The sequence below is a fragment of the Oculina patagonica genome, chromosome 1 (assembly GCF_052425735.1).
Source record: "Oculina patagonica isolate OP01 chromosome 1, crgOcupat, whole genome shotgun sequence".
Lineage (NCBI taxonomy): Eukaryota > Metazoa > Cnidaria > Anthozoa > Scleractinia > Oculinidae > Oculina > Oculina patagonica.
This window is the reverse complement of record NC_135758.1, coordinates 43,564,349-43,584,945: the sequence shown is the minus strand read 5'-3', so window position 1 is coordinate 43,584,945 and position 20,597 is coordinate 43,564,349. Positions and strand designations below refer to the sequence as shown.

General features: G+C 35.8%; 1 protein-coding gene across 1 annotated transcript; it reads left to right on the top strand.

The window, feature by feature from the left end:
• The first annotated feature begins 1,375 nt into the window (after positions 1-1,375).
• Positions 1,376-19,277, top strand: LOC144632035 (protein GPR107-like). The gene is made up of 20 exons (XM_078490635.1): positions 1,376-1,486; positions 1,584-1,703; positions 1,851-1,901; positions 3,073-3,176; positions 3,759-4,368; positions 7,082-7,192; positions 9,704-9,751; positions 10,382-10,467; positions 10,747-10,822; positions 11,456-11,529; positions 12,163-12,280; positions 13,041-13,110; positions 13,803-13,863; positions 14,576-14,619; positions 15,063-15,112; positions 15,505-15,552; positions 15,929-15,964; positions 16,063-16,106; positions 16,573-16,656; positions 17,485-19,277. The coding sequence occupies exons 1-20, from the start codon at positions 1,388-1,390 to the stop codon at positions 17,564-17,566; spliced, it is 2,016 nt and encodes a 671-aa protein (XP_078346761.1). The 5' UTR covers positions 1,376-1,387; the 3' UTR covers positions 17,567-19,277.
• The last annotated feature ends 1,320 nt before the right edge of the window (positions 19,278-20,597 follow it).

Here is a 20,597-nt window from a genome sequence, read left to right as displayed (position 1 = left end):
CCTGATGGGCCACTAGGCTCAAACGCAGACTTGTTCATTTCAAGTGATCTTTATATACAACAACTGTTAAGTGCTCGCTGCTGCACCTACAAGCAACCCTCAAAATCTATATATAGTGAGTATACATGTTTTGACTGGACCTTTATTTTATATAGGGTATGCAGAAGCTCTCAGTTCGGCCTACAATTTTTACAATTGGCGTGTCTAAAATGGCGTTACAATAACTTATTTTGGATTAGAAAACTAAGTACCTTGGCAAAGACTTTCAAAACCCGAAAACGGCAAAACAAAAGAAAACGAAACGAAATTACCGAAACAAGTCCCTACCATTTTTGAAAGCTTACCATAAACAAGCTAACCGAAGCATTATTTAGGCTAACCTGAGTGCTATTAAGGCTAACTGAAGTGGTTTTGCTGGCTGTTGTTTCGCTTTGGTGGTATCACCGCTTTTCTTTCAGGTTTTAGTACAAGCCCTATCCTTGGAGTCGGATACAGGATAAATTTATTTATTTATTCATTCCTTATCCAGATGTTGCAGATCTGGACAAATGTCTGAGACTGATATTCTTAGTACGGGACTGTTTTCCCCCGATAAACCTCTTAAGATGTACTTGTATTATTTGAATAGCAATATAAATTAAGCAGAAGTACACCTTACGTATGAGTTTATCTAATCTAATTATGCATACAATTTCGTGCGTCTCGTTCTGTGCATTGCTGTTCGTGCAGTCCGGTTAGCATAGAAACTGTATACATAATGCAAAGAGGGCGATGCGAAAATCGGTTTGACAATTCCGCCAAGACAGATGGTCAACAATCGGTTTATTTCGAGAAAAAGAGCGCTTGGATTTTAAATAAGCTAGCTCGTATTTAGCTACTGTAACAGGTGGCCATTGCAAATGATGCTCAAAACAGAAGCTTGCTAATTACTTGTGTAAACTTGACATTTTGTTTGAAAAAAAAAAAAGATTCAGGAAGTCTGAGCACAAAATCAGCTATCTAACACAAAAAATAGTGATAAGGTTTACAGCAGTAAAAATACATCAATAAAAGGAAAAACTGCGACCGACTCCTTTAGTTTACGTTCACATAGTGCAGATTGCCTGGAAAACCCCTCTAATAATAAAAGAATTATTTTTGCGTTTCCACGGCAATTGATCTTACCTTTCATGAGTGATACGATGGATTTAGAGTTATAAACCTCGAAAGGATGAAAGCCGCGACTATTGTGGCCAATGTGAAGGTGAAAAAGTAGAAATAAAACGTTTGCTCGTCCTTGAAGACGTCCACCATTTTGTTCTTGTTCGTTGTTCGCGAATAAACACCCTCAGCGAAAGGACTGGAAATGAGCAGTGACGTCATGCCACCACTTCGATGTCACAACAAAATGGCGACCGGTCTTAGTAAAAACATTCACTTTGTTTTTTACGTATTTTTACTTCTCGTTCCCTTTGGCTGGGGAAGAGATCATCGTATACAGCTCAAGGTATAGTTATTGTCTGGATCTAATCTATTTTTAGTAATCTTTGAATAGGAATAAACCGTTTTTTTCGCTAATCTTTTCGCATGCAAATTTCACACAGGACGAAGTGCGACAGACAATCGAGTTGAGTAAGTTCGGATTTCTTCAGAATGGAATCCTAAGCGTGAATATTTCTGATATGGTAGTTCAAGGCAACCATGGTTCAAGCAAAGACGTTATGGTGGGTATTGTGTGGTTTCTAGAATCTGATAACGAAGTTAAAATAAGCTCTGTTTATCTTTTTTTCATTTGAATAAGCCGTCTCGTTTCGTATAAAATTATGGTTTCATTACTGGTCATTAAAACTCATTTATTGATTCCATTTTAGCTTGGCTTTTCCTTGGAGAAGACAGGAAGCGATGGGATTTCACCTTACATGGTTAGCTCAACTTCAATTTATGTTTTTAAAGCTTGGGGGAAACGTCGGTTTGATATTTATTTAAAATAAGCTTAAATATATGTACAAAGCTGTACTCGAAATTATACCGTTTTTGCTTTCATTTGCATGTATATATACCTTTAGTTCTTTTCTTTACATATACATCTCGCATTCAGAAGTTCTCCCAGTGAAAAAAGAAAAGTTAAACAGTTATCATTCTAAAAAGAACAATCAAAATTGAGTTTAAATTTGAAGGAAATGCGTGTTAAATATTTCTTCAAATGATGCATATTTTAAAGGCTGCTACATTTACAGAATGAAATGTTTGCATAGCTGTGCCACACTAAAGTACAAATGTCTGTAAATTATACATTTTCTTAAGGATATATCTTGCTTTATAATCATATGATTCCTCTTATATTTGCTGCATCCCCATTTTTGTTTTTATTTTCCATACTGTTAGGCAGAGTAAATTTTATTTTTGGTAAAAAAAATGCTAATGCAGAGAAAAATGATAAGATAAGCAAAGGTCACTCTATAAGATCATCTAAAGGCTTCTAACACTCACAGTAGTCATTTTACCCAAAGACTCAAGATAGGTGTAGATAGTATTTAGTCACTTAGAGGCTGCGCTTGGTACATAGGCCTTTGAGAGGCTGTCCACAGATGAAACTACAGAAATATACAAGGCATAGCCTGACTAATTTGCTTTTCATAGATTAATTATGGTGTTTGTCAGTGTCGTCGCTAAGGGCTGGCTGCCGGCTAATTTCACTGGCTGAATCAAAAGAGAACTTAAATTTGTTTAAATTTAACATCAAAACAAAAACTAGGTCACCTTTTAGAGCTGCCAAGGCCAGAAAAGCCAGCTGTGCTTGTTGATGAGCTGGCTTAAATTATGTTTTCTTAGTTACAATGTACATCCTTGGTTTGTGGATTTTGTCTGCCTTGCTCTATTGTTTATTTCTGGAAGGCATTTCAATGCTTGTAAATGAGGTGAAAACATGGTACTTCAATGACTATAATCATAAGTCACAGCTATACGACACATACATGTATATAGGCAGTAAAATATCATAAATTTTATGCCTACATAAAATAATTTGGTCAAATTTAACGTTTGTATATAGCAAAGGCTTACGTTGCTCGTATTTTTTCACTTATTTTGTAGGAACAGCACAGTGAAAAGTGTATTTTTAAGGATCACTCATTTGATAATGCTAACCAAATATCCCTGGCACTTATTAAGTTTGATCTAAGGAGTGGTCATGAAAAGTAAGTAGAGCACAGAAAATTGAAATACAGTAGAAAACTGAAATACAAGATAGGGATCAATCATCTTTGAAAATTGAGATATTTGTCCACTTCATATTACATATTAAATTTCTCTCATTTTCTGGCAATTTGGTTGGTGAAAAGTTGAAGGCTAGGCATTTACTACCAGATCTAGACTTATACAACAATGTTATATACACAGTGAGAATAAGGTTTATTACAGGACTGTGTTTCCTGAGTCGACACCTGATACAATATTTGAAATATTCAATTCTGCCCAAACTATCCCAGCAGATTAAGTCCAAATCCTTATATCCCTATACAGACATCTAGAGCATTCAAAATAATAATACATGTACGTGTCTGAAATCTTGTTTCTGAGTGCATTGAGCAGAAAGAGCAAATATGAGACTAAACGATCTTGAAACGGAATAGGTCTCTATTTAGAGGCAATTAGGTATTTAAAATTTTAAATTGAAAAACTCTTGTGTAAGGATCAATAAATATCAATTGACATATTGTATATTCTGGCCTTGGCTTGATAAATTCTGATTTCTAATTCTTTTCTTTCTAATTTTGCAGAATAATAATTAATAAATTTGGCAAAGATTTTTTGAACTTGACTATTGACAATACGCCTGCCTTGCTTGAATCAGCCACCTCAGCAGTGAAGTCATCTTCCACTAAACAAAACGCTGTCGAAGCTCCAACACTGCCTGCTGATGCAGCTATAACCACCACACTTTCAAGTTCGTCAAATGTCGGAGGAAGCACTTCAGCAACATCAAGTTCTTCTCCGGCTGCAGAAAGCAGTTCTACTTCAGCTTCATCTTCCGCTACACCAAGCACCTCCATTCTATCAAGTGCATCAAATGTGGGAGGAAGCACGTCAGCAACATCAAGTTCATCTCCTGCTTCAGAAAGCAGCTCCACTTCAACTTTGCCATCTACTAAACAAGGCACCTCTACTGCAGTTTCGACAACTAGTACTCAAGCAGCATCTACAACAGTTAAGGTAGCAAAGAACGGTTCAACAACTGCTAACCCAGAAGGAAATGACCCATCTAAGAATTCAGCGAGAAGAAGAAGAAACGCTGAAACAAACCCAGTAACCCTTGCTGAAAGTAAAGAACAATCATTACCTTTGTACAGCAAGAGAAATAATATCTCTCAATTCAAGTATTCTGGCAATGTAAGTACTTATAGTAATTATGTAAGGCTGTTAGGTTGTTGCTTGACACTGGCTCGCATAGTGTGAAACCGCAAGAAGTTTTGCCACTCCCCCACCATTTTTATAGGCTTACTCATGATCTGTTACTCTCTGCCTTTGTTAAGGTCTGTTCTATAATAGTTGGACATGCCTCTGAAATAGTTAGCAGAATCTGAAAAATGAGTGCCCAAAATTTTAAGGCCTCGCCCTCATAGAGGGGTTTGGGGGACTTGCTCCATTAGTAAATTTTCAAAAAATTAAGCATTCTCGTTTTGAATGAAGATTTATTGTCAAAAGATTTTTCAAATAATTTTGCTAAAAAGGTAGCTCTCAAGTCTGTAGCAACGATCTGCCAGACACCTAAATGCACCTCCGTGTATCTGTCTAAAAGCCTGGAAAGAAGTTGTTAAGTGGGGAGGCCAGTGGGATTTGGGGAGGAGAATTGACACATGTATGTTAAAGATGATTTCCAGTCCGTACTGCGCAATCTCTGCCTGCAATGTTTGTGAGTCTCACAAAAAAGAAATCCTCCCGATATAACGATATTATCAGTTCAGTCACAATTTATTTGCAAAACATCGAATTTAATGCAATAATATTACAGTTATTGAGTGATCTCTAATGTTTCTGTAAACAGCTTTGTACGATGATATACAAAAATGACGAAAATTATCATCATGCAAATTGTTGGGAATATCAAGAAGTAATTCTGTAAATGATATTAAATCAACTTTGTGACTCCCTGTTACAGTGTTACCCCGATATAACGATATTTTCGGTTATTTTTCTCCCATATCGTTATATCGGGAGTTTCGATATAACGATACCTCGATATAATTTTACTGCTCCCTTGGCATATCGTTATATCGGGGTTCCACTGTACTAGAAAAGAGTTCAATTTGAATGAAATATTCATCTATAAGCCGAGCGGTCATCAACAAACGAAAATTAACAAGCGTTTGTATTTATTCTTGGTGATTACCTTTTATTTTAGCGGCCCCTTTAAAAAATCCATTTGGTTTAATGACGCAACGTGAGGAATTAAGTTTTTATTCGTCTTTTCGTCGCTATTTAGGCTGGAACTCGTCCTCCATCGGCTCGCTCTGGAATATTATTGTTTTGTCGGCATACGTGATCGTCTTTTGAACTGATGAGGGCATTCGAAATCCCGCATGTCTTAAACAATTTCCTCGAAATCTCTACTACAAAAATTATTTCTGCCTAAGACTATTTATGTTCCTTTCCTTCTGTTCCTTTCTCTAAGTTTAGTTTTAAATTTGCAAAATCACTGCTAACGTGACTTTTCAAGAGAAGAAGGGTCAAGAAAGAATCAATCTATTTGACTTGTTGTCGCGACACCAGAAACTGGCCAATCAGAAGCGGTCTTTCCCACGTGCTTGGTAAACATTGTAACACGATCTGACAGAAATCGGTTGCATGTAATATTTTTGTTCAAAAGCTAAAACTTAAAATACCACGACTTCTCTGCTAAAAGAAAGCACTTCAGAAGAGGTTGATTGGATTGATGATAATCTACAAATACAGGTTTCGTTTTGATGACATTTAAAGTTCACCCGCTTGATCTGCTTGATCTTTTCGCTAGCAACTTGGCGAATTACGACGGACAAGATTCACTGAATCATCAGCAATCATCCCGTATTCTCTGGCGATTTTGCAGTTGTTCTGAACTGTCTCTACCTCGGCAACAACTTTCAATTTGAAGGTTTAGTTGTTTGAAAACCAGTAGCTTTTGGCATGATGATCGATAACTGCTTAATTCTTCAGAAGAATGCGTGTTTGTTTGAGATGGGATTCTGAACTCAGGTGAATGTTTTGTCACGCATGTGTACGGTTCTATTAATGAATTCATTCTTTATCAGTGAACGAATAACGAATATGTTGATTCGCTGTACGTGGATTGTTTTATAGTTTCAAGGAAAAATTGGGTCTCGGCTTATAGCCGAGTGATTTGGGTTTATTTTTTGTCAGACTCTAACTGGTTCCAAAAACTAAAAGTCTAGGGTCTCGGCTTATAGCCGAATAAATACGGTACATGCATGCTTAACTACCAGCCGAAATATTGTATTAATGTCAGTTTTCTTGAAATAAACCAATACTTATTTTTTCAGATGATATTATTATTTTGCCAACCTTCCAAACAACAAAAAGGAAAAATGAGAAGAAAGAAAACAATTTGCAACCGATGGGAACTCTATCACTTTAATACCCTTTCGGCGTGCTCTCGTTGAGCAGCTAGATGACAATGAAACTAAGTGAAGTGATATGAATTGTGGAAAGTTTAACATCATTTGTTTTAGCAAATCTCTATTTGTCAGTTTGTTGTTTTCGATTCTTGTTTCATAATAAATTTTCCGAGTTAAGTGGCTCATAGCCACTTTGAATAGTTATCTTCATTATTAACGTCAGATATTCTTGCAAAACAATAATAACAAGTAAAAGAAGCTCGACGGTATTTTAAACGGACGTTTTAGCTCATCGTGAATTCTTGAACGAAACGATCCATAATGGGGAACTAAAAAACTTCACGGAAGTGTAACGTTTCAACAAATTCAAAACAAAAATGAAAACAAACCCTGAGTCTGCGCAGTACGGACTGGAAATCATCTAAAGCTTTCTTGGTATACAGTAACCATGCAATTATAATAAGTTTATTTCTTTTTCTTGAATTTTATAGTTTGTAGTGAAGGTTAAAAGCAAGGCTGAGGAGGGATTATACAACTTGTACTTCCACAACTGTCCCCTTCCAAATGCACAGAGCGCACCTCCTGTACCAGTGTCAATTCAGGTACAACTTGAATATTTCAAGTTCTGGGTTATATAAAATTATTGTGTTTTTCAGTGTTATGCAAACTCTGAAATTCAAAATCCAACTTACGATTGCATTTTTCGCTGCCATCAATCATCATGAAGGCTACAGCCAACCAACCATAAAATTAGGAAACAAACAAAATGGATCAAGGGGCAATTCCATGTCATGGACGTTACAATTTAGACTAATTTTTAGAACTTTAAACTTGCATTGTCTAAGGATGAAAACAAGTTTTAAAACTTTTCATTGATGTACAAGTCTGTGCACCTTAGTGTGTTAATTTGATTATTTCTTTTTTCCAGTTGACTTATTTGTGCCAGAGAAATATTGAGAAAAACGACTCCCATGGACGTTACATAAAAATCAACCACGTAATTTAGTGCATTCGCATTACTTTAAAATTCCTGTGAACTTTCAAGCATTTTCAAAATATCTTCTCCATGTCAATGTAGTTTTAATTAGTGATTGTGTTAAATAAACTGAAAATTTTGTTTTCACCTCCATTATCTTTCACAGTTTTTCTTGGAGACTAAAAATGTAACGTCATGGAGGTTACAAAAATTGTCATGGACGTTACACTATGTGAATTCTTCAAGTTTACCAAATAAATTAACTTTTTTCAATTGTTGGGCTCTATTATTTGTAGTAAAACAATATTTCTTGACAGTTGGAAATGAAATTATCTTGGTAGTTAATGTAAAACCCGTGGAATGCTCATATAAATTTTTGAGGACATTTCTCGGTCCTTACATGACATATTAACCTGCATTTTCAGCAAATCTCTTTCCACAAGCTTGCTGTTTATCTACCCAAACCTGTCTTTTGGAAAAAACTGCCCACTGCTATACCGCCTTAGAACTATTTTTTACCTTTTCCAAAGACTTTGACAAAGTTTTGCCTTTTTTTCAACATTTTTGCAAAAAGTGTAACATCCATGATATGGCGTCCTTGACCAACTTTAACCCTTTCGGTGCTAAATTTCTCCAAAAACAGGGTTTTTTTCTACCGTTAAACTGAATTTTTGATGCTACGATCCTGAATTTCCTTTAACTTTGCTTAAAAAGCACTTTTCCACAATGCAGCAAGATTTTGATGAAGATTCCATTGAAAAGTGTACAAAATTGTACTTTGGCGCATGCGCATAAGCCAATTTTTTTTTTTTTTTTTTTTTTTTTTTGCGAAATCGTTTCCATTTTTTTTTTCTTGCTCCTTGTCCTTTCGTTTCTCTCGGCTTTGTTATTTCCACTTCTTTCTACTGTATCCGTCCTTCCTTTAGACCAAAAAAGTTTTGATTAAAACATTGGTAAACCCTGAAAAGAGGACCTCGATCTTTTACAGGTGTTTTGGCCTGTTTAAGCACCGATTTTGCACTAAAAAGTGATTGACTTTTTCTCGATTAGCCCTGTCAGGATGCGACCGATACGCAAAATGAATAGTTCTTTGAAAAGGTCAAACCTAGCTCTATCAGATGCTTATCACTAAAATCTGCTGACTTTCAAATTGATGACGTCACAAGTGGTTCGTTGACTGCATCTCCAAATGTCGAGAAAAGTCTACTTTAGCACTGAAAGAGTTAACTGGACTTAGTTAAAAAATGTAACAGTTTACCAGAGTTTTGTTATCATCAAAATGTTCACTTTTGATAAGTAACAAAGCAGCAGAAATTTTTTAAGAATCCTTCAAATAATAACTTAAGGAGAGAAAAAAAGTACATGGACGTTACGTAACGTCCATGACAGAACTTCACATCGCTGTTGCTATTTTTTAAAAATATTTTGGATGAAGTCTTTATCAGTTATTTGTCAACACAAATGAGGGAATATTCCTAATATAAAAAAATTATTGTTTGAATTCATAAGCATTTTGAAAGTATGATTTTTGTAAGTTAAAAATGTGCATCACAGACATTGTAAATTATTAAGAAGGTAAACCCGTACTTTGGGGACCCCCCCTAAAAACACTGTTGTCACAGACAAAGTAAAAGTTGTTTTTCTGTATACTATAACATGTCTACAATGCAGCACAGGTAATTATTCCATCTGAAATATCTTTTGAAAAATCTTGATTTTTACACCTCTCGTGGAATTGCCCCAAGATATCTACCAATCACAGCTGACGGATGTGCCTTTTTGACCTAGTTGAAGTGAACTTCTGTTTCACGAGAGCTCCACTAAGATAATTAATGGCAGCAAAAAGTGTATGTACACATTGGTTGAGGATTGAATTTCAGAGTTCGCATATTACTGAGAACTGCAATAATATTAATATTACTGTCTAGTAAACATTTACCTTGCAAATGATCCTCAAATCAAATGCCTGCATTGGTCTAAGTAAAGGACCAGTACTGTCTCACAGTTGATGCAATGGTACCTTGCCGTTGTCACATTTTGTGATTTTCACCAGACATATGCAATTTCTAGTATCACATTTTACATTAATTTTATCTAATTTGATTTTTTTCCTTTTTTATTTTCAATATTTTAACAGATTCGTGTTATAGAGAAAAATGGGGATAACTATTTGTCAGCAGGAGAGGTGAGGTTTCAAGAAAGGTTTACTGAGCTCCCATCATAATTTATTAATGCAAGTGAACTGGAATGTTTTATGATTAAAAAAACAATTGCTAGACATGAACGAATTTAAAATGCTTAAGGTCGTTACCCTGAGATAGAACTTCAGGAACATAGATTTTTAACCAAACTTTGCCTAGTTGTTTATTACTTTAAGTGAACTTATATTTTGAAATAAAAAAGGGGGTCACCACATTCAATTAGGAGCAGGAAGACCTTGTATATTCCATATAATTACTTCCTCTGAGATTACTGCCAAAGTACACGTTTTTGGCGATAATTTATTTTTCAAACATAGGAATTAATCTGTTTTCATTTTACAGAAAGAATTTGATCACTTCACCGAAAATATGAGAAAAAATTGATAGGCCACCAGACTCGTTTATGAGAAAGAGATGATTAACTTCTCTTGCAAACTGAGCTGCATAGAAAAAAGCCGCCATTTTGTCTATATGCGCCCGCTTATTACGTGGAAAATTCTGCGCAGTAAGGATGCGCAATGCAATACAGGGCAATGACCTTAATTGCATTTGGTACTGAAAACTTATAGTCAGTTGTAGTGCGACACTGAGCACTTTGTAATCTTCTCCTACAGGAACCTTTGCCTTACATGTTTGGTGTCCTTTCTGTGCTTTTCTTTGGAACTGCAATTTACTGGCTTCGTGTACTAAGGAATAACAGGTAACATCTTTTAACTACTTTATACCACTAGCACAAGATGTTTTAATCATTAAAATGCAAACCATGTTGTCAATAAAATGTAACAATTTGATGTGCTACCACAAGGATATCTTGTTCATTGATTACAGGACTGTACAGTTATTAGTTTAATAAGGCAGCTCAAATTAAGTTGTTTAAATCACCTAAATACTTTAAATACTGCTTTGAATTGGAGTCATATTGAGCTGCATTTCACATAAATTAGTATTAATAATAATTAATATATTATTTATTTAATAGACAATATACCTACAAAGTGCATTACATGATGTTCGTTTTGGTCCTGTTAAAAGCTCTTGATCTGATGTTTCAAGCAGTAAGTACAGTTCTCATCACTCATTTTAGTTATACCTTGTATAGCATTATTAATTTTGTTTTATATTAGTTATAATAATTGTGTGTAAGGCCTGTCTGTTATTTGAAGAAGGATTGTTATCGTAATAATCCCCCTTTTTTTCCGTGGCCCCTGTCCGAAAGATGGGTACCCTGAATCTAGTTTGTTAAAGGGCCGTGTCATGGCATGTTAAGTTCATTTTACTAAGTTTTGCCAAATACCCACTATGAAACTTAATATTTCCAAAGAAATTACTTCTATGGATCTTATTGACAAAACCATAGCTTCATTGCAACATAAAGTTAATGTGTCACCTTGGCATTTTAATTTAAAGAGTTACAAGCAAACAAGTGATGAGAGTAACTCTGAAAAATTGTTCAGCCTAACAATATTAAATCAAAAACCCATATTGCAATCTGTTTCAATATTCGCCACTTCTGGCCATTCCTCTCTTCTTTTGTATTTGCTGTGTTATTGAAATGTTCCTTCACTGTGCTATTTTTATATTTCACCGAATTTGATGGCCACATCCCATGCCAAAATCTGTGACGCAGTTCGTTTAAGTTTTTGTTCTGTGTTATTTGTCAATTGGATTTATCTACCTTTGCCAAACAGGTAAATTTCCACTTCATCAGTAGAGATGGTACACCTGAAGAATCCTGGGAAGTGTTGTATTACATCACACATCTGTAAGTGGTACAAGCCGATGTAGTGTGCTTGATAACTGATGTTTTTATTTGCTATTATTTTGTTTTAAATGTGTATAGACAAATATAAATTTGTGAGGGACTAATTTTATCTAGTTTATTTTTAAAAGTCAGTTAAAGTGCTTTACTTAAAATAATTGTTAGTAATGATTAAACTACACTTCATGGGCTCTCAGGCTGTTACCAGAATATTAAAAAATAATGCGAATGAAACTATTGTAAATAGCCTGTACTTCAGGCGTATTTTGATTGGGTGAGCACCATAATTTTGGGTTCAAACTCTGGAGAGGCGTGTGAAAAGAGGGGAAAAAGCATCCTAGTTCAGACCTAGGGAGTACAAAATAATGTAGGAGTGAGACTGAATGAAGAGTGACTTTCCTCATCTTTTGAACATGGCAGCAAATAGATCTACTCAATGGCAAGCTAAAGTAACAATAACTTTGTGCCCATGCACAGAAAATGCCTGCCCTGCAAATTAATAGAATGGGAGAGGCATTCAGATTCATGGATTTCCAGTTGAACATGGCAGTGTTGACTAACATCCTTTAGAATCAAAGAGCGTGAGCTTGTCCATAAATTAAGTCTAATGAAAGTTGTTTTTTGGATCCATCACAGGTTAAAAGGAGCATTATTGTTTACTGTCATTGTCTTAATTGGTACTGGGTACTTCTTTATCAAGCATGTACTGTCTGACAGAGACAAAAAGATTTTCATGATTGTCATACCACTACAGGTACGTTTGACATTAGTCAGTGATCGTCTATTAAGGGATTTGCGATGCCCCGTTAGGGGTGGGGGGGGGGGGGGTGGGATTGTCTGAGTGTCCCATATGCCTTTAATTTTTGGCCCAATTATCATGTATCCCATTAATTCCTGTGGTTTGCATCCCTAACTTTTAAAACTTCACTCTCTGCATGTATAGATATTTTAGCTCAATAGATTAATTTAGTTAGGTATTTTTATATTTTATTTTTTATATTTTAGCATAGTGATTGTAAAGCGCTATGAAAGACTAGCTAAATAGCGCTATAGAAATGACTATTATTATTATTATTATTATTATTATTATTATTATTATTATTATTATTATTATTATTATTATTATTATTATTAACTTTGATGTTTGATATCCCAGAATCTGTTTTTTTATGTATCTTGTATCCTGTTTATTTTTCCCCCAAATATCCTGTATCCCTATAATTTTTTCCTACTGGGTAAATATCATGTATGCTGATAACCCCTGATAGGGCCTCATTTGCACAAGATACATACATGTACATGTATGTTACAAACACCAATCTGTATGTTATTATGTGTAATACATTATCAATGGTGCATTCTATTCCTGACAGTTTTGATTGCTCTTTGCATGTGGCAATGGCAGCTTTTTTTTTTTTTTTTTTAAAAAAAGGGATTATGAAATATCACAGACTCCATGTGTACCGAGGTACAATTAATAGAAATTCTGATTCTCTTTTTCTTATCCTCTGTAGATTCTAGCAAACACAGCCCAGATTGTGATGGAGTCAACAGAGGAAGCAAACACACAGTACACAACATGGATATCCTTTACTATATTTTAAATAGATTTAGCCAAGCCTAAAAGCAGAGCTTTCCTGGTTTTTACTTTGCACTTTTTGTAAATTGGAATTAACTGAGTGACCGTTTACAGAAAAATATAGGACTTTTGCCTGTGATCCAATGCAAACCATTACTTGGTCAGCAGTAAACTTCGAAAAACGTTCGACCTTGATGAGTTTTATATGTGAGCCCACGATATGGTCATGTGATACTGGTCAGCGGATTCCTTGTTTTGACAGCTGCCAATTGACAATAACATGGATGTCCAATATCAAATATATTTAAGCTCTTGTTAACTTTAACCAACCTTTTTCTGGAGTATGGCAGCCATGTTGAGGCGGCGTACATTGCTAGGCGCACACACCTGCAAACCATGCTACTTAGTTCTGTAAATTTTCTGTGGGTATGGGTCTCTGCTCTGCGCCCCTTTGGGCCGCTGGGAGCTCCGCTAAAAATGTTAACAAATTGTTACTAGTACTAATAGAACTTTTAATGGTAGTTGAACCTCTTCTGACTAAATTATGTTTTAGTCACTTTTTCCATTTTCTTTAAAGGAGTTTGCAGCAAAAATAAATTAATTTGACACAGATTCTGCTCAGTCTTTCAACTGTACTGCTTCAACATTCTCTGAATGTAGTATTAAAATGGATTTTGTTTTCTTAACTGTTATCACAAAGAACTATTTATCTTGGTAGACCTGCTATGCTGTGGAGCAATCCTGTTTCCTGTTGTGTGGTAAGTTATCTCTTAAAGAAATGTTATGACTGTGTATTGTTTTTGAGTCTACTGCCACTGTTTTGATGACAGGGTGGAAAGATAGAGCTCCTGTTTACAAAGAAAAGCTCTTCTTGTTCATCATAAATATGCTTTCAATGATTAATCAGGGCTTGAAAAAAAAACTTGAATTCTAGCTTGCCTCTTGGACAATCAGCTCTCATTTTTGCTTGCCCTGAGGCAGTTGCATGCTTGTCTCTTATAATTTACATTTTTAGTGAGAAAATGACTTGCTTGGGCTTTTGACTATCGTTTCCAAAAGTTACTTGTCTGGTGGGAAAATATACCTACCCTGGATGACTTAGCCTGCGAACGCAGACGCATCCGGCTGTCGCTTCTCTCCACTTCGCAGGCTATGGATGACTGGAAAGCACTTTTCTTAAGCTCTGGTTTAATATCCTGTAAAAGTAAGAATTTAGTCAACTGCAAGGAGAGAGAGAGAAAGACAACGACATTATCTGGGATGGCCAAGAATGCGCAAGTGATCCGGGTCCTAATTATAATGTAAAAAGGAAAACGCATATATCTTGCTTCTCCACAAAAAAGGTAAATGTTTAAATAATAGTGGATACAGCTAGTTTGAATTTATACCAGGTGTATATTAACTATTTAGGACAGTACCTTCTTATTGCTAGTAGTTTTATGTGCTGAAACTTTCTTCTTTGTATTACAGGTCAATAAGACATTTACAAGAAGGATCTCAAACTGATGGAAAAGGTATTACTGTAATAATAAGCAATTTTTATACTGACATTGCCTAAGTTTTGCTCTTTCTCTTTTAAATTTCAGTGCATACCAGTTTAAATTGTCATTCCTATACCTAGGTAGTGAATAGAGGTTCGCCTTTTTAAATTAAAAATAAAGCCACTATACAAAAAAGATAAAAAATTCCTTCTTTTGAAATAGAAATCTGAGTTCTCTTTTATTGGTTTTATTGCTGTGAAGTTTTCTGACATTGCTCTTGCTACACGTATTTATTCTAATGAAAATTTCCCATTCAAGTGATTTTATTTAACCTGTGAAACAATATCTAACAGTTACATGTAGTTTGTAATAGTAAAATTAGACAAAAGAAAACAATGGAATTGGTGTCTAATAGTATGTAAAAGTGTAGTAACTATCTTACTGGTTTAGTAAAATCACTCTAATATTTTTTACAGCCGCACTAAATTTAGCCAAACTGAAGCTATTTAGACACTTCTACGTGATGGTAAGTCGATTGAATTCTTCTTATTTTGCCTAATAGTATGAAATTGTTTATAACACTGTTTGGAGTTGACATTTACATGTATCTATGGGCTGCATTCCAAGGCTGCAGAACTTAACATTGCCTTTTGATAAAATTTCAATGTCTGTATGTAATTTACGTAATCCCCCCTGCCATCTCGTAAAGTCTCACTCGTAACTCGCTCGCACGAAAACCAATTCAAAGCCTAGACAAGAGAGCAACACAAAGCCCAAACAAGACAGACTGCTTGCAGGCTAGTGCGATTCTGACTGCTTTCTTAAACTTTCTCTCATGAAGTCCTGGCTTTGCTTATTTTTTTTTAAAATAGAAAGTTTGACCATTATTTAATTTACATAATTATAAATTTTTTGTAGATTGTGTGCTACATCTATTTCACAAGAATAATCGTCTATTTGATAAAGGTAAGTGTCGCTTTCTACTGTACTTCTGAGTTTAATAAACCATTTGAATTAAGAACATCAACTCATGAACTTTGCAATACATGCAGTTTGGGCTACTGGTGCATATTTGCTTTGATTGTGGGCTTCCAATAGTAATGACGGCAATAAAAAAACCACTTCTGTGAGGATCACCATGTCATCTTTACTTGTACTTGTTATGAGACTTACAAAAAATAAATGCTTTTTATCCTGACTAGTTTGATATATAGCAGTTATTATCTACCTCAGTGTTGGTGCATAACTCACAATATTTACCTTTTTGCAGTCCGGTATTATCTTTAGTTTCCGCCACCGAGGTGAATAACTGGTGATAGTGTTTTATGTTTGTTCATTTCAGATAACAGTACCATTTCAATATATGTGGTTGGATGATGTAAGTTTTTCCTTCCATATCTTAAACAGCGTTCGTTGTTTTACTCAAGCTTTTTATCCACCATTTAACATTGAATTATTTTTTCTGGTTTGTTTCAGTTCTTCAATAATGCGGCCTCTTATGTCTTCTTTGTTCTCACTGGGTAAGAAGCCAAAACTATTTTTTTTTTCATCTTGGAACTTGGAATTTTTTGTCACAGATTGGTGCTTTACATATTGATGCCATAACTTACTTTTGCACTAATTAGACAGTTGTGTGTAATAATTGTGGGAGGCACGGTGGCCTTATGGCTAGCGTGCTGGACTCCAGATCAAGTGATCCAGGTTCCAGTCCTGGCCAGGGTCGCTGCGTTGTGTTCTTGGGCAATACACTTTACTCTCACAGTACCACTCTCTACCCTGTGTATAAATGGGTACTTGCAAAATAATGCTGGGTGTAGCCCTACGATTGACTAGCATCCCATCTATGACGGAGTAGATATACTCCTAGTCACTAAATATAGAAACTGGGGTAAGCACCGGCAGTATGGGCCGCTAGGCTCGGACACAGACTTTACCATTTTTATGTAATAATTGTAATACTTTCTTGTATAATTTGGATGAATGCAGGTACAAGTTCCGGCCTGCTCCAGACAACCCTTACCTGCATGTACCCCAAGAAGACAGCGATGCTGAAATGGAGATGGATGAAGTGTAAGTTGATTAATTTCTAAATTCTTCCTCAGTCTTTCCACCCAAATTCCAGCAAATGGTCATGAGAACAATGAACTTTATTATCTCTTTTAAGATTTTTTCTTCACTAAAATTCAAATTAATTCCTCAGTCTAATTGAACAGCTGCTGTGTGTATATCATAAAGGAAAGTTTCGGTATATCAGAGAAGTAAAGGATTTGTTCAGTGCTTGAGTGAATTGTGTTTGTTTTGTCGTCGTCTGAAGAGAAACTTTTTCAAAGCAATCACTCTGTTGTATTCTGTAAATGAATGGTTTGCAGGGGAAGGGTGGGGACTGCCGGTAGGAACACCGGAGAAGGGTTTTTCAGCGTGTTCTACGTTCCTGGTTTTAGTACGTAACAGGCATAGCCTCTCTATGTCGGCTTTTTTATCTTTCCTTTTTTGTTTGTTCAAGTCAGTTATTTAACAATGTTGCTGCACAGTTGGTGTAGAAGAGACAAAGCAGTATTTAATAAAACTATTCTAAAAGACCTCTACCCAAGAACTCAAATGAACAGAACAAAAAGCGAAAAACACAGAAATACTTGAACTTTCCCTTCTCTTAAGAGACGTTACATTTTCAAGCTACCATGGTTTATTTAAAGGTCTCCTGAGACATTTTAAACACGTGTCTTTCTGTCTTGAAGATAACTCTTGTGTCTTATCACAAAGAGATTTGTTGCCGTTAACCTCGAGTGAAATGTGCTCTTCTGTCTGCTATTAAATATTTGTTATGTGTTTTTCTTTCTGCTCTTGAATATTTGTAAAGTAAGTCAAGTTCTTTACGGTTTCCTTGTTTGACTTTATCAGGGTCACAAATGCAGGTATCACCGATGGAGTAACAAGACTACAGCCTTCGTCAAACGGAAAGAGAATATTCGAAACAGCGTAACAATCTAAAAAATTGCGAATGTAATATCTTACTTCCAATACCTATAACAATTTCCTTGCGTGAATAAGTATAGATTTATCTTTCTGAAATCACAAGAAATGTTTATAGATCTTTGTAGATATAATATGCGTATGGTGCTATTGATAATAGTTACGATGTAGCAGCTCATACCTGAAAAAAGTCAGCTTCTGCTCTAGAGGAGCAAAACAAAAATATGTTTACATAAAAAATCTATCTCATAGCTGATAGTGTAAAATTTATACAAGGTTCTCTTGGCCTTATTTATTGATTAAGAGAAAATTTATCTCGATCGAAGTTAACACTTCCAAAGTTTTTATGGCTTGAGGTTTGTAGAACTCAGTGACCAAGCTAGTGTGGGTGTGGGGAAGGTGTAGTGTTGTGGTTCTGGTAGTAGGAAAGGGAAGGGGAGAGGGGGGGGGGGGGGGACTTTCGGTAAAAGATATGTTTATTTCCGTCTATATCACTATAAAGGGTGTCGTAGCGGTCAATATCTTTTATGCATATAGTACCACCCAATATCGGTTGTTATAATAATTGTATGAAACGAATAAGTGGTGATAATTCTAATGACACAACGGGTCACCATAGCAATAGTCAAAACACCCTTAATTTTAGCTGCAAGTGCTTACGAGTTCGGTAACCCCGAGGTTTTGTTTCTTTTTTGTTGTTTTTTTTTTATGATGTTGAAGCTTGTCAAAATGTAACTTTTTGCAAACAATTTTGCGAAGAGGCTCAGAGCAACAAAAATTTAATTTCCAAAACTTTAGTTTGAATCCACCATAAAGCAGAAGTTAAGTTTTGTGTAAAGAGGAAAGTGGTTTTCGCCACTCTCTCGAACCGTCGGTGTTAAGCAAAGATTCAATGCCTTGTACGTGTATATACTTTTTTACGAAGGACTCCACATAGGACTCCACATGCTGGTGGTGAAGCTATATAACGGAGCTATAAATGAATTTTAAATTAAGAGAACGTTTATATTAGAGGAAAATTTTCCGGGTTAGTGATGAATTTGGGATGGTTTTTCTGGTTTTGCCACCAACCTGGAAACTTCGAATCCCAAATCTTTAAATTTGGTATCTCATTTATTTTCGTGTGATGCGGGGTCTTAAATGAGTTAATGTATTCTTTTAGACTCGTGGTGCAACTCTCAAAGTAATCATGGTGCACGGCCTCTGTATTCATCAGTTTAGTGTAAACTAGCTAATAAGAATGCTTGTGCAATGTATACACAATTGACACTGGATACTTCAATGAATCGGGGAACATTTATGAGTTGGAGACTTCTGCTTTAATGTGAAAATGCAATTAAGTTCAATTTTAATATTTCAAATGTTGCTATAGAAATTCATTGAAAGCGACGATTTGAATTTACAGATTTATATATATATATAGTTATTCTATAAACGTTCTACCTTAAATGTCACGTACGTTATTATGAAATACTACGTAAAAATGAAAACAGATTTGCACTAAATGTGTAGAGCAATTGGCTTGTAATCGAAATGCAAGAATTCTGTTGATAAGCTTGTGATGTCAAACAAAAGAAGATTGGTTTGCAAACTTCTCAAGATATCTACAGTGTTAGGCCATTTCTACCACAGGCGGCCCAAGCTCTCTATCAGATTACCTTTGGACGTGACTCTTGCTTACGAGCGGTGTTGTGTTACAAAGATTCGATTTATAGGGTTTGTATGGGAAAAACGGTTTTGCTTTAAAAGAAAAAAAAAAATGTAATTGTGAACAAGTTGACTTACTCTGATTCGTTTTTCTTCTTTTGTCTGCGCTTCTCAGGTCGATACAACGCGTTTTCGGCGAGTTATCGTTTTGCGTGGACACCTAAATAACCTTTATAAACCCTTATAAATCGAATCTTTGTAACAAACACCTCGTAAGCAAAGTCACGTCCAAAGGTAATCTGAGGGCTTGGGCCGCCTGTGTTTCTACCAGAATATTTAGTACGATTTACCGTAGCGGTTTTCATTTTTGTTTGTTTTTAAGTGTTGCTTGTAAGCAGCTACAGTTTGAGGTTTGCAAGGTCAAACAAAAAAAATACCATTAAATCGTTATTGGTGTAACCCTTGAATGAATTCAGAGTTGAATTTATTCTGGTTGAGCCGGCTTAATCCTGCTTTCACTAACAGGGATATGAAGTTGTTCCTGTTTCCCGACAGGTTTGTCCTGCTCGAAACCTGTTTTTTATTTTTTATTTTGGGTAGTTAAACGTGGACGGGTAAATTCAGGGCGTATCATCTAGAATTCCTTATTGCCTGTGCATTTACTGATCAACATTATGTAGAGAAAAGAGTTGTTCTCGTGACTAGAAGTTGCTCTAATTGTGGTGCTAGGACATTTTTGTGTTTATTTTGAATGTGTAAAATGTTATATGTAGCTCTAATTTCGGAATATCATTGTAAAACCTCGAGTTAAATAAATTGCCTGAACTCTCGACTTAGTGTCTGCATTTTATGCACAATGAGTGACCCACCATGTGTTATCGTGAATATAACAACAGATGCCTTTGCAGTGATCTGGGTTACCCATGCAGAACCCCATATTTCTCCTCATTCTCCAGTTCACATACCGTAGAATTCCGGTTATAAGCACTGGGCTTATACAACTTCGTAAGGGGTTTTGGGTGGGCTTATAAGCGGAGGGGCTTATATCCGGGAGGGCCTACAAGCGGAATGAAAAAAAAAACGTTTCGAAAAGAGCCACGGGCGTGTTGATCGAAATACATAATAAAGCAACATTTAGCCTTGTTCAGTACTGTCATCCGGCAGAGGGGGCTTATATCCGCGGGGGCTTATAACCGGATGTATTTTTTTTGTTTCCAATTAGATGGGCCTATAACCGGGAGGGCTTATAAGCGGGGGGGGGGGGGGGGGGCTTATAACCGGAACTTTACGGTATTTACTCCAATTAGCGTAAAGTGTGGTAGCCTGCGTAAGAAGGCTAATCTCCCTTTGGACGTCATCCATTTTGGAATACTTGTGGCTGAAGGAGGCTCGCG